Consider the following 14,963-nt stretch of genomic DNA (forward strand, 5'->3'; position numbering starts at 1 on the left):
TGGTTAGTGAACACTTACCTGAAGAGTAGGGATATGAGATGTTTTACATTCTTTTTTTGGTACCAAGTCTTTGTAATCTGGTGTGCATATCTCAAATTGAACTAATCATGTTTCAGGTGCTCAATTGCCACACATGGTGTGTGGCTACCATGTTGGACAGCAAAACTCTAGTTTAATGTGTACTTTTCCCTTTGCTTTCTTGTTGCCTTCCTTCCTGTTCCATTCATTTAACAGATATTTATTGAGCACCAGTTTGTGTGACATGGAGTGGATTAGGTACTAGAGTTTTTTGTTTTTTTTTTAATGGCTTGAATTTATCTGTTCTTTGTAGCCAAAAAAACTAGCTGAACTAACTAACCCCTCTTCCCTGGGGTTTTGGTTTTTGAGAGAGGCAATTTTTCCTTAAAAGCTAGAACCCTATCACATAAAACTTAAGAATTGCTGGGAGCCATGTTTTGCATTACTTATGGAAAAATCTGTCTGCAATGAGAGAGAAGAATGAGACCCAGGTGGGGAGAAGCGGAGGTGAACAAGGGAAAGCCCCCACCTAAGCCCTGTCCCCACCTAAGCCCCACCCTCTCCTTGAACACAGCTGTAGCCACTGTGTCCTGACTTCCACGCAGCTTGGGTATTCAACTCATGGATTCTGTGAGCCAGGGCATCCCGTTTTGTGCCTGAGCTACCTTGAGCATGGTTTCTGTAACTTGCAACCAAGAGTCCAGGCTCACACGGCTAAGAAGCTAAGAAGCAAGACCTTTCTTTTAGAAAGGAGCCCATGATGACCCCGCACCCTGCTGTGACCTGAACCCCGAAGTACATTTTTATTTACATAATACACAGAATTTTTCAAACATGTAATCACATAATTATTCCTTTTCAAATCATTTGTCATGTACATTTTTATACTTATCTAATATCTAAATACACTCATCTTCTGATTAATACTACCCATCTTTCTATGTAAGTCTTTCAGTACTTTTTTTCTTAAAATAAATCTATATCTGCTTTTCCATAGCTCTTTTCTTAGAATTATCCCCCCCAATTCTATGGGCCTTTTTTAAAAATTATAAGAGCATTCTAAAACCAATTAAATTACTTTATATCATTCCAATGGTTTTATTCAATCAGTGAATATCTGAGTACCTTTAAAGTGGTGTAGCACCCACACTCATGGGTAACAGCCAGTTTCTGCTCTCCAGAAACTTCTGGCCTGGTGGTGCATTCATTCCACCTCTCTGTGCAAGGAAATGCACATATTGTATATGTGCATTTCCTTAACGGATTCTTTTCCTCTACCAGGATTCTATGCTTGGCCTTTTCTTCTTCTACATAGGTCGTGCCATCCATCCCCACTTTCTCACAGTTATCCCATACATCGTCTTTTCTCTTGAGTTCTAACTCTCTTTTCAATAGAACACTTGATTTCAGTTGACCTCCAGGCACCTTCAACTCAGAATTTCCGAAAACAAACTCATTATCCCCCAGAGTGTGCTCCTCTTCTGGTCCTTATCCTGGTCATCCAAGCTGGAACCATCAAACTCTTTTGTTCTCCCTTCTATGTCCACTGAGTCTCAGTTTCACCTCTCTTTTTGTTCCAAGTGTACCTTCCTGGCTTTGTGCATCATCATTTTTCCCTAGACTAGGGTTTGACAGACTTTTTCTGTAAAGGGCCAAATAATAAGTATTTTAGGCTTTGCAGGTCATACAGTCTTTGTCGAAACATTTCAAGTCTGCCACTGTAGCTTGAAAGTTCCCATGACAATGTACAAACAAATGAGCATGCCTGTGTTCCCATAAGTTTCATTTATAAGGGTAGGCAGAGAGTCATATTTGGCCCATAGGTGATAGTTTGCCAACCCCTGCTCTGGGCTGTTGTAATAGCCTCTTAACTGGTCTCTCCAACTCCCATTCTCTCTTGGGTTTACCCTCCACAGAATTTCTTTTCTAAGATAGATCTAATCATATGATTGTTATTCAGAGCCTGGTTTGCTTTCCATTGCCTACTGGTTAAAATATTTAGCACATGGCAATAACTTTTAAAATTTGATCCCACATACAAGAAGCAGGTAAAGGAAAAGAATCTATCAAGGAGATGCACATAAGCAATATGTAGACAGATAACTACAGAGTGGTGGAACGACTTACCACCAGGAGAGGCTATCTCTACTGCCATTCTCTAACACATGGCAGGAGTACTCTTCCCATCTACTGACTTGATCTTGACTTGGTTAAATAAATGCCACCTTCATTGTGAAGCCTGACTCAGTGTTGCCCCATTGCAGGTAGAACTGATCACTTCTCACTCTGTGCTCCCATGGTCTGTGTTAATTCCAGTGTTGTAGCTCTTATTACATGACAGCAGGTATGTTAGCTTCTTTTGGTTTCAAGGAGTAGGAGCTGTATTAGTCAAGGTCTCTTGGTTTCAGATGACAAAACTCCAGCTTGTTTGGGCAAAAAGAGAAATCAGTTGGCCCATGGTAAAGGCAGAGGTTGATCTGGAAACAGGAACTCAAATACCATCAGGAATGTGTCTGTGTCTGTCTGTCTCTGCCCCCCACACACACTCCACCCCTCCTCCGTCCCTGTCCTTCTCTCTACCTCATCTCTTCATCTCATCTCTGATTCTCCTGTATATTCTGTTTCACTCAGGCCACTTTCTTCCTGAAACCTAGAACCGTAGCAGTTGAAAGCTCTACTCTCATATTCTCTTACCTTTGTGACAGTTCCACTTAGAAAAGCCTCAGAAAAAGGTGTGGTGAACTTAGCTTGGATCACAGGCTCAATCCTTGGTTCAGTCACTGTGTTAGCTTATGAATTACCATGATGGGTCTGTGCTAGGACAGCACTGCTCTTGTGTTCAAGGGGGATGGATCTGTCAACCACATAAGGGGGGATGAGCTATAGGCAGACAATACCTTATTCTAGGGATATTTGTAGAAATTACAATACGTGGCGGAATATAGCAAACCCAGAGAATAGGCCTCAGAACTGGATTCTGGAACTTGAAGGTTGTTCAGGGACAGTTCTGTTGACTGGACTCTCTCCCTCTATGTTTCCAATTCTGCCTCCAATGCCTTCTGACTCTCCTTGGGTATCTTCAGTCCATGAGCTCAAAAAAGAAGGGATTTGAGGGACTTCCCTGGTGGCGCAGTGGTTGAGAGTCCGCCTGCCGATGCAGGGGACAGGGGTTCGTGCCCCGGTCCTGGAAGATCCCACATGCCGTGGAGCGGCTAGGCCCGTGAGCCATGGCCACTGAGCCTGCGCATCCAGAGCCTGTGCTCTGCAATGGGAGAGGCCACAACAGTGAGAGGCCCGCGTACCGAAAAAAAAAAAAGAAGGGATTTGACTGATCCTGTTTGGGCAGTATGGAAAATTACATTGGAGCCCCTAGAGGGAAGCATTTAGTATATTACTTTGAAGCTTGGTCTGTCCCATATATATAGGAAGTTAGTACTTTGTTTCCCCTGTAAAATTCTGAGCTTCTCTTGTATCCCCAGAGCTTATCACAGACATATCTGATACATACTAGGTGCTCATCAAACGTTTGTTTTAAATAGACATTGAATACTACATGAAAGTTAGGAGTTAGCTAACTGTGTTGTTCCTATTACCACCCGGATTGTTGAAAGACATCAGGAGAGTCTGCCCATGTTCCAAAAGGCAGAGGGTGTATTTGATAGGGAGTCGAAGTGCTGATTAAATGAATGTTGTGTTGTTAACATTAACCATAATCAGTAGTTATGAATCTACAAGGTGTGCACTTACATACTGTTCTTTCTGGAAACCATGACTCCAATTTGAACAGGTACCACTGGGTGGAGAAGAGAATTGAAGTAGCACAAGGCCAACATAACAGCTCACATGCCTGTAAGAGGTGGATAAACAAAGAGGTGGATACAAACGATATTGCAAATTTTACATCGTATTTTTTAAATAGATAATACATTTATTTTATTTGAAGTTCAAGAGGTACAATGGATGTAAAGTAAAAAAACTCCCTCCCACCCCAGTCCTGCAGCTATCTCTATTTCCTCCCCAGTCAACCAATATTATCAGTTTCTTTTATGAAAACATTTCCTTTCAGAGAGATTTTTTTGCTATTAATACTCATTTGAAAAATACATAGTTGTGCAATGGCCATACCTATTTCTGACCAATTATCAGTCTCTGCTTTAACTGTACCTGTGTTCTCAATTACTCTCTTTTTTCCCTGGAGTCAGTGATCTTTCTAAGCAAGTATCATTACTTTAGGGCTTATGTGATTAATTAATTAATTAAAGGTCCTTAGAGCTAGTTTGCTTGTCTCAATTGCAGTAAAGCCTCCTTTTTGTTTCCCTAAGCAATCTTAATCAGCCCCATAGGGCAACGTCCCAGTTTTTCGTTTGGATAAAACATCAAGTTGTTTCTACCATGTCCCTCCTATGTGCCGGGCACTGTGCTAAACTCTTTACCCAGATCATCTTATTTAATCCTTATAATGATCCAATGAAGTTGGCACCATTGTGATCCCTGATTTACAGACAGAGGGACTGAGGCCTACAGAAATTAACTTACCCAAGCTTACATGGGAAGTGGCAGAACTGGGATGAGTTCTTTACTCAAGAGCACAGATCTTTTCTTTTTTTTTTAAATTGAAATATAGTTGATTTACAATGTTGTGTTAGTTTCTGGTGTACAGCAAAGTGATTCAAATATATATATATGTGTATATATATGTATATGCACATACATACATATATGTATTCTTTTTCATATTCTTTTCCATTATGGCTTATTACAAGTTATTGAATGTAGTTCCCTATGCTCTAGAGTAGGATCTTATTGTTTTTCTATTTTATATATAGTAGTTTGTATCTGCTAATCCCAAACTCCTAATTTATTCCTTTTCCTACTTTCCCCTTTGATAACCATAAATTTGTTTTCTGTATCTGTGAGTCTGTTTCTGTTTTGTAAATGAGTTCATTTATATCATGTTTTTAGATTCCACATATAAGTGATATCATATGATGTTTGTCTTTCTCTGACTGACTTAGTATGATTATCTCTAGGTCCATCCATGTTGCTTCAAATGGCATTATTTCATTCTTTTTTATGGCTGAGTAATAGTATCCCATCATATATATATGATGGAATATTATATATTTATGTTATATATATTATATGTAAATATACATATACCACATCTTTTTTATCCATTCATCTGTTGATGGACATTTAGGCTGTTTCCATGTCTTGGCTGTTGTAAATAGTGCTGCTATGAACATTGAGGTGCATGTATCTTTTTTGAATTAGAGTTTTCTCAGGGTATATGCCCAGGAGTGGGATTAGCTGGATCATATGGTAGTTCTATTTATAGTTTTCTTAAGGAACCTCCATACTGTTCTCCATAGTGCCTGCACCAACTTACATTCCCACCAACAGTGTAGGAGAGTTCCCTTTTCTCTACACCCTCTCCAGCATTTATTATTTGTAGATTTTTTCATGATAGCCATTCTGACCAGTGTGAGGTGATACCTCATTGTGGTTTTGATTTGCATTTCTCTAATAATTAGCGATGCTGAGCATCTTTTCATGTGCCCGTTGGCCATCTGTATGTCTTCTTTGGAGAAATGTCTATTTAGGTCTTCTGCCTATTTTTGGATTGGGTTGTTTATTTGTTTTTGTTTTTGGGCCATGCCTCACAGATTGGGGGATCTTAGTTCCCCAACCAGGGATTGAACCAGGCCCTCGGCAGTGAGAGTGCAGAGTCCTAACCACTGGACCACCAGGGAATTCCCACGTTGTTTGGTTTTTTTAAATATTGAGTTGTACAAGCTGTCGTATATTTTGGAAATTAATCCCTTGTTGGTTGCATTGTTTGCAAATATTTTCTCCCATTCTGTAGGTTGTCTTTTTGTTTTGTTTATGATTTCCTTCGCTGTGCAAAAGCTTTTAAGTTTGATTAGGTCCCATTTGTTTATTTTTGCTTTTATTTCTTTTGCCTTGGGAGACTGACCTTAGAAAACACTGCTGTGATTTATGTCCGAGAATATTTTGCCTATGTTCTCTTTCAGGAGTTTTTGGTGTCATGTCTTAAATTTAGGTCTTTAAACCAGTTTGAGTTTCTTTTTGTATATGGTGTGAGGAAGGGTTCTAGTGTCATTGATTTACATGCAGCTCTCCAGCTTTCCCAACACCACTTGCTGAAGAGACTGTCTTTTCTCCATAATATATTCTTGCCTCCTTTGTCGTAGATTAATTTACCTTAGGTGTGTGGGTTTATTTCTGAAGAGCCCCAGCTCTTGAGTATTACTCCGTACTGCCTCCCAAAGAATTCAGTTTTATGAAAGGAGATTATGAAAGGAGGTAGGTAATGATAAAGCTAAAGCTAGGCCTAGCAGAGACTGGGTTTCCATCAAGGGCTGGGATCTGCTCATCCTAGGTTTTTCTTTACTAGGTAAAAATGGGAGGAGAATTTTATGCACTGATGTTTCATCCAGGTAAAGGGTAGAATGTAGCAATCCATAAAGACCCTAGAGCTAGAACGGAAAGGAAATCTCTAAATATAAAGGGGAGACCCAGACATACGGGTACCCACAGAATGTGGGCATCTGTGGTATGTAAGTACCTCTCAGGAGAGGCCATCTTAGATTTCTTCTGTTAAGATCTTATTTGGTTCATTATTGCATTGTTTCGGCTTCTGAGCTCCACTGCTGTAGAGAATCAGGAGTAAAATCTTTTATTTATCCTAGAGTTTGGTCTTCTACAACTGTTTTTCCCAAAAAGATGCCTTGTTTTTCTGATGGACTTTAGCTCTCTGTGAGCTTCTCAGAGGGATAATCAAATTAATACATATATAATGTCTGGCTTGATCAGGGTTCCCCAGAAAACAAAGCCTAAGGCAAAAGTTTGTGCACTACTACTTTATTCCAGAGTGCAAATCAGTGTGAGGGAGACACATTTAAAAAGAGAAAAACTTAATGCAAATAAATGAAGCTTCTCTTTTATTGTCTACAGTTTTGGTCCTGAATTTTATATTCCAGAAATCCCTAGGTATTACTACTTATAATTTTTAAAGCCTGGTTTGTGATATGGGGACAAGTGTTAGGGGAGGAGAGGCAAGTGAATTATTGCTTATGAAAAATTTAAGTGTGGCATCTCTCATACATAAAAAAAAACCCTTAAAAGTTGATTTTTCTCTTTACAATTAGAATGAAATTTATCCAGGTATATAAAGGGCTAAGTTATAGGAAAATCAGTCTATATAGACTAACTTTAAAAAGGGACACATTCAAAGAGAAAACATTGTAAGTATTAATAAACTCATAAGGGAACTTATAAGGTAAGAATTATATTTTTAAATGCATCTTTGGAGAAAAAGGTTAATTTCTAAATGCATTTGTTGAAATAATATTTTATTAAAAATACTATCTTGAAATATCATGGAAAAACTTCTAGTTCTGGCTAATATATACTCTGTAAAGGTGTTTTTAATAACACGGATGAACTAGAATGTGGCAGGTAGTTTGGTTTATGTGTTGTTTTACTTTGTTAAAGTGGGAGGGAAAAGCAGTGTTGTAAACATACGCCACACTGAACTTATGGTTTCTGGGGGTCAGCTCAGTAGGAAAGGGGCACCTCAACCTGCTGTATTGTATTTGGATCCAGATCTAGGGTCCAAGTTACCCAAAAAGGTAACAGAGAATTAGAGGCTAATTTAATACATCACTTTTCTAACATGCAAAATTTTTTCCAATAGCTCTTTTTACGTAAACTCCAAGGTGAACGGGGAAAAGGGGAAGCATTAATTTCTCTAGGCTTTTTTAAAATCTCATTTCATAAACCAGAAGAATGATGTTTTTCACTTAGGATGAAAGTAATGATACTAAAAACAAAACCAAAATACATGCTTACTACCCTGCTGACAGACCGAGTTCTGCGTTCTATTTTATTTATATTCTAAATTTATACAAGTGTTTAAAGAAGTAAATATTTTGGTTTCTTGCAGGAATCATCTAGACAAGACAGAAGCTGTAAAGGTAATAGTATATAAACTAGTTTTTAGAACGCTTTAGTTCTATTTTACCATCAGTTTATATAGTTTTGGAACAATTGGCTTTAGTATAAAATTACATTTTAGCCTAGATAATAGAAATGTTCATATAAAGGTTATGAATAAATTACTTCAAATACCTCAAACTAAAATAATACTGATAATGCTAGTTTTTATTTCTGCTTCTCTTTTAGGCACCAAAATAAGGACAGAATGGCCAATTGCTAGTGTTTGATCCAAAGGGTAAATGATTTATTACTTAAAAAGAATATGTTTGGCCACCCTTTTGTCCTAAATATTAAGAAGATAGTCTACAGGAATAGTTGAGTGTGGTTGAAAGACTTAGCAATTAAATCCTTTATTATACTGTCTGTCACTCAAACAATGCCTAAATATTTGCCAGTCAGGAATTTCTATTAAGCACATCACTACTGATAAAATACTGGGTTGATTTTTTTTCTTTTCTTTCAGAAAAAGTGATGATTGAACCAAATGGAGCAATGTCAGAGTAAGAAGATGTCTCTGGTTGTGCATCTGATCTATCACATGCCTTTTAAGCAATTAGAACTAGATAATGCAATCATTTGTCACCCAATTAAATTTGAAAGTCCAGAAATGCATGGATTAGCACTTAGCTTTTGCTTCAGTCAAAGCAATTGTTACTTAGATAAGAGGACATTTAAAATGAAAACTGAATTTTGATAAAAATGTAGGGGTATAGATAATATTCAAACCTACTTTTTAAATGCTTAAACAGCAAGTATTCTGTATTTTACTTATATAACTTTCATCGCTCATTCCTGTTTCACTTTGATACTTGCTCTCTTCTTTGAGAATATCATTTTAAAGGAATACTTACCTTAAAATCAAACAGATTCTTTGTTTACTATGAGAAGAACCATTACTACTAAATTAGGAAAATAATCACCCTATCTAGTTGAAGAGATTGATATTAAAAAAAGAATCATAGTCCAGTTTCAATTTGGTAGCTAAATATTAAGTACCTGCTTTGTTCAAGGCACTGATTCTGATAATTCATCAGAGCCCTTCCTGATACGATCATCTCCTCTCCCCTTAAAAAAAATTCATTTATTCCATGAAAAATTACACTTTGAAAGTTGATTGTAAAACACATTCATGGGGATCAATTATTGATAAATTGGCAGGTGCCATTCTAGTGGGATTCTATTCAAATTGATACTATTTTGAATTATTCTGAATATTATTGGCTGGGAAAAATTATACCTTATGCAACATATATTTCAATTTTCATACTGTCAAAGCTAAAAATTAAAATTAGGGTCCACCTTGACTTTTGTTGTAAATTATATATTAAAGATGTATTTTTATACTAAAGAGAAGGTAATGTATTACAGATCAATGACAGACTCTGTGCTTATTTCAGATTAAATGTTATAGACAACCAGAAAAAACTAAATGCCCCATTAAGTATATTAATCTGGATGTAATTATATATCCTATTACATGGTTGAATATCTTTAAATTAAAAATCTAAGAAAATTTTAGTAGTCTTTGAGGGAAATAGGATATAACTTTCAGTAATACTAATGGGAGTTAGTAGTCATTAGTGAAAATACATTCTATCATGTCTATGAACCCCAATGTTCATAGGCTGTGATAAGCAGTGTTGGAACTGGAGCAAGGGGTAACCCACATCCTGAGGTAGTTAAAACCCAGGGGTAAATCAAATGCAGTCTGGGCCGAAATAGAAAAGCAGAGTGACGGCCTGTTCTCTTGATCTCATTAATAATTGCATCTGTTTATCAAACTGCTTTTTGCAAGGGCAGTATGATCATGTTCCCTTCACTTGCAGAGAAGAGTTTAGGTTTGGGTTTGGTTTGGTTGTTGTTTGGAGTGAGGGACAGAGAGATAGGTAGGTAGCCAGTAAGCTTCACAGGTGCATGGCTTTGTTACCTCAGGTACTCCACCCAGAGGTGAAGGTAAACAGAGCCAGTCCTGGGAAAAAAAAAGATCAAGTAGGAAAACAGAAAATCATGGGGGACCTTTACTAGAGGAACAGTGTGACTGACCTACAGAGTTGATGGATTTTCTCAGTATAGCTTTACATTCCACTCTCCACCCCGCTTCTGGCTCCATAGTCTGACAGGCAAGGGGAATTTCCCAAAAGGTCCTATCCAGGTTGGATTAGGGAAAACTAGAAATTTTCTTTTCCCACCAGTTCTTTGCTTTAATCTGCTGATTGATTCTTCATTCTAATCAGAGCCACAAGGAGTGTGTGAACTTTATAAACCAGGAGTTTCAAACTTCTCTGTACACAAAGCCCAAATAATTCATTTCCGTTTTTCCTCATGGATCCTCTCTGTCAAAGATTTTGTCTACCCAAAAAATGGCACTTAATTAACAAACTGTTTTCAGCAGTAAAAGTAAAGTATGTTTTTAATGCTGGACAAAGTGTTATAGATCTTGGACCTTTGATCTGTTGGTTTTTCGTCAGGCTTTCAAGTACACATAAAGATGTGAGGGGAAAATGGGTAAAGCAAACCCACAGCACTCAACTCTTGGAGTTTGAAAAAATTGCATCTATCGGTTATTCCATAATCGTATATTTTATCTTTTCTAAAATGTATGACACATTATTTTTTACTCCCATTTTTACACTTTAAGTAAATGCCTCTTTAGATGCAGACCAACATTGGCAAGCAAACTTTATACCTCACCAACACAAGTCTCTCTAAATGTAGCGAAGACAGTCTCAGAAAAGTAAGTTTTAATTAATTTTGTTTTTAGGCTCCTGGTTTTTTTGGGTTTTTGTTTTGACCACACCTCGCGGCATGAGGGATCTTAGCTCCCTGACCAGGGATCGAACCCTTGTCCCCTGCAGTGGAAGTGCAGAGTCTTAACCACTGGACTGCCAGGGAAGTCCCTCATGTTTGATAAATGTAAATCATTTTAAAACAAAGTTTAAAATATAAACTTTAAAAAATTATTAATTCCAATAGAAATCTGGGGATATTTCATAAATATGCCTAGTGTGCTTAACATACTAATTAATTCTAAAACCTAGGTTATCCACCCTCTGGTGTAAATATGTTCCAGTGGGATATCTAACTTGACTAACTCTCTAACCTTAGTAGATACTAAAGTAAATACTTCCCATCTTCCAAAGTAAAAGTTTGAATTTTTCCTCAATTGTAATTGTATTTAAAGAAAATATATTTTAGAGTATGCTGGTTATCTATTTTTGTTAAATGGTTAGAAGCATTGGTATCATAAGTAATGTCACTTTCTCAAATGAAGTCAACAGATGATAGTTGAAGAGCAGGTTGGAGTTTGGTCCTCTGCTTCTTTGAGACTGTATACAAGATAGACTTTATATCAGAAAGTGAGCAGAAAAGGAATTCACATTTTACTGTTAAAATGATGATTTGGTCACTTCTCATATGTATTTTTATGGCATGTTCACTGCTTCTCAAATAGTAATATCCTATTTATCTTCAGGTCATTGAGTATGTTGGCTTCCTCCATGTTAGGACATTAAGATTATTAAAGGCATTTCAAATTATTCAAATATCCAGAACTAGACTAGCTAAATTCCCTTCTTTAGTGATATAACTTAGTGAATATATAAGTACCATATTTCATAGATTCTGAAGCATACATATTTTAACATCTCTACTTGACAATACTTTTTCTTTCTTAATGTCTTATAATATGCCTTATAATGTGTAATATAATATGTCAGTATGTCTTATAATAAATAGGTGACAAATGTCTTATAATAAATAGGTGATATCTTTGGATGGACCTAGAGATTATCATAATAAGTGAAGTAAGTCAGACATAGAAAGACAAATATTATATGACATCACTTATATGTGGAATCTAAAAAATAATACAAATAAACTTATTTACAAAACAGAGACAGACTCACAAACCTAGAAAACAAATTTATGGTCACCAAAGGGGAAAAGTGGGGAGGGATAAATTAGGAATATGGAATTAACAGATACACACTACTATATATAAAATAGATAAACAACAAGGTCGTACTGTATAGCACAGGGAACTATATTCAATATCTTATAATAACCTATAAAGGAAAAGAATCTGAAAAAGATACATATATATATGTGTGTGTATATATATGTATCTGAATCACTTTGCTGTACACCTGAAACTAACACAACATTGTAAATCAACTATAGTTCAATATTAAAAAAAAAAGAGGAAGAAAAAATGGTATCTTAGATTCAATGAAATACTGTAATTCGTGGCTGGGAAAAGGCAGTGAAGTCGTCCTTTTATCTAGATTAGATATTAGAGCGTATGAATTCTAGTAATTACTTGTGGTGACCTTTGGCATAATAGGACTCTAACCATGCTAGAAACTGGATACTTAAGTGACTTCTCAACTTTTCATGTGTAGGGTTTCTTCTTGGATGCTCTCTTTCACAATTAGAAAATCAAGGAGGGCAGAGGTAGAAATGTAAATCATCTTTGCTTTGTATTTTTCATCAACAGAGTGGGGTTTTGCTTTAGCAGCATATACTGGGGAAGTGAAGATTCCATTCCCTCCCGTAGTATTAAGAATATAACAAGCTGTTCAGCATACTTGCTAAAGCACTGTACAAATCACTAACTTTACTACTAATGTTCTAGATTCACATTTCGATAGGGATAAAACAGAGCTACTATAACTTAGGGGAAAAAATAATAACACTTTACATCTTTTTATATCTTTCCATGAAAACTAAAAGTTGAATTTTTTAAACTCAGTAAAGGAGACATGTTAAAAGAATCACATTAAAGGAGATACAAAAAACGAAATTGGGGTTATTTTTCCACCAGCATGGGTGCCTGTCTTTGTAAACAGAGTGCACCACACAAGACTCGTCTGTCTCAGTGTGTTATCTGTTGACAAGAGGTATCAGGCTTGAAGGCTAAAAGAGAAAATTAACCCATTTTTATCTCAGCCATTTAATGAAAAAGCAGGCTACTTTGTATTATGACCAGGGGTTAATATTAGTGTTGGACTCCATAAGCATAGCATTTATTTTTTTTAATTTAAATTTATTTATTTATGGCTACGTTGGGTCTTCGTTGCTGCATGTGGGCTTTCTCTAATTGTGACAAGGGGGTCTACTCTTCGTTGTGGTGCGCATGCTTCTCATTGCAGTGGCTTCTCGTTGCGGAGCACGGGCTCTAGACACGCGGGCTTCAGTAGTTGTGGCACACGGGCTCAGTAGTTGTGGTGCATGGGCTTAGTTACTCCACAGCATGTAGGATCTTTTCAGATGAGGGATCGAACCCTTGTTCCCTGCATTGGCAGGCGGATTCTTAACCACTGTGCCACCAGGGAAGTCCCAAGCATAGCATTTAGCAACGGTAAGAACTGACTTACAAACTTGAAAAAAAAAAACCTGAAGGCTAGTATTCCTTAAATAGTTTTATTCCATCATATCACAATGATATGCCAGGAACATTCAGGTTATGGATTGCTTATATACTCTATGTTAACTCTGAAAAGATTCTAAGAATCATTACACAATGGCAAATGCCCAATAGAAATAGAATTTTAATCATTAGTAAAACTTATTTTTAATGCTTTTCCACAAAGAAGATATTGCATTTTAGCTATTTATTGTTGGTGTATTATATTGTGTGTTTATATTAAATGTGTGTATGAACCCATATAGAACCTTAAACAGAATTGTGACCTAGAAAAGTGTTTTTTCACTATCTACTTTAACATTTAGTAAGGAAGTCTCTTCAAAAAATATTGAAAGTAAAGTTTCTTTAAAGAATTTAGAGTGAGTATCTCCAAAGACTATTGAAAATAAAGATATAGAAACAAATCTACAGTCTAAGATATGGTCATCTTCCTTCTTAAAAGAAAGCACAGGTAATAATATTTGTTTTATTTGAGTAACTGTAGCTTCTAATTCAGCCCTCCTTCTCTAGGACCTTTAGGATGTTGACAACTCGTAGGTCTGGAGCGGGTTGTGGGAATCAGTAATTTTTCAGACTCAGGTACCGGATGATTCTGATATGCAGTCAGGTGGGATCCATGGGTATACATTACATAAAATGATAATGATAGGGTATTCAATTTTAGAATGAATTGAAATACCTGTGAAAGCATGAACAAGTTCCGCCTATTCAACAATGGTTTACTGAGTGCCAGGCACTTGTTTAGAAGCTGTGGATATAATAGTTAGCAAATGGCCAAGATCCTTGCCCTTATGGAGTTCACATAGATAGCCAACTATTAAACACTAATAATAAACACAAATAAGACAGCCATATATAAATAAATGGCACCTGGAGGAGGGAGAACTATCTTAGATCTAGGGATCAGGAAACCTTTCTCATGATACTCAGTGTTTGTGAATTGAATGAGTTCCTGTGACATCACATAAAGTTCTTAATTCCCTATTATGACCATCCCTGATGACACCAGTGTGATGAGTCGGTGAACAGGCTGGGTACACACTGGAAGATTAGAGTGGTTATGAGCCGACGGAGACTGTAAAGGAAACAGGTAGATAGACTGAATAGCCCAGGCATCCCACTCTTGGAAGGACTTGTTATCCCTTTTGAGGATAGATAGTACCTTTTGCTTAGAGTGAGGAGTTTTCCCAGCTTTTTCTTTTTTTGGCCTGCTTTTTCTTAACATTGTCTTCTCTCAACCTTTCCTAGATTTCCTCATTTTCTTCTTTCTAACACCAGTGTTTCTACATTATTTAGAGTAGCTCATGGCCACACTCCCATCAAAGAAGACACCTCAAGACTTCCCAGACACTCAAAGTCTTACAAGAAGGGGATGATGTAGCACAAGTTAAGGTTGAAACTGAAATTCATCTGTAGAGCCAAAAAACTGGGCAAACTCAGTAGTGTTTCCCAAAGAGATAATTTTAGGAAACAGAGGGTAAATTTTTTTAAATTACTT

At 36.8% G+C, this 14,963-nt stretch overlaps 1 protein-coding gene across 10 annotated transcripts in view; it reads left to right on the plus strand.

Annotated features, from left to right (window-relative positions):
• ERICH2 (glutamate rich 2) overlaps positions 1-14,963 on the plus strand; it is a 30,432-nt gene that overhangs the window by 2,808 nt on the left and 12,661 nt on the right. The window contains exons 2-6 of one of the 10 annotated variants that reach the window (XM_033423550.2): positions 7,988-8,018; positions 8,227-8,275; positions 8,504-8,540; positions 10,694-10,774; positions 13,976-14,044. The exons of 1 other annotated variant lie outside the window; for it this stretch is intronic. Coding sequence is in view for 2 of the 9 variants with exons in the window: in XM_033423548.2 (XP_033279439.1) it covers positions 8,525-8,540 (16 nt within the window). In the remaining 7 variants the exon portion in view is untranslated. 8 more of the 10 variants (XM_033423555.2, XM_033423554.2, XM_033423552.2 and 5 more) reach the window with 8 other exon arrangements.

Source organism: Orcinus orca, chromosome 7 (assembly GCF_937001465.1).
Source record: "Orcinus orca chromosome 7, mOrcOrc1.1, whole genome shotgun sequence".
Taxonomy (NCBI): Eukaryota; Metazoa; Chordata; class Mammalia; order Artiodactyla; family Delphinidae; genus Orcinus; species Orcinus orca.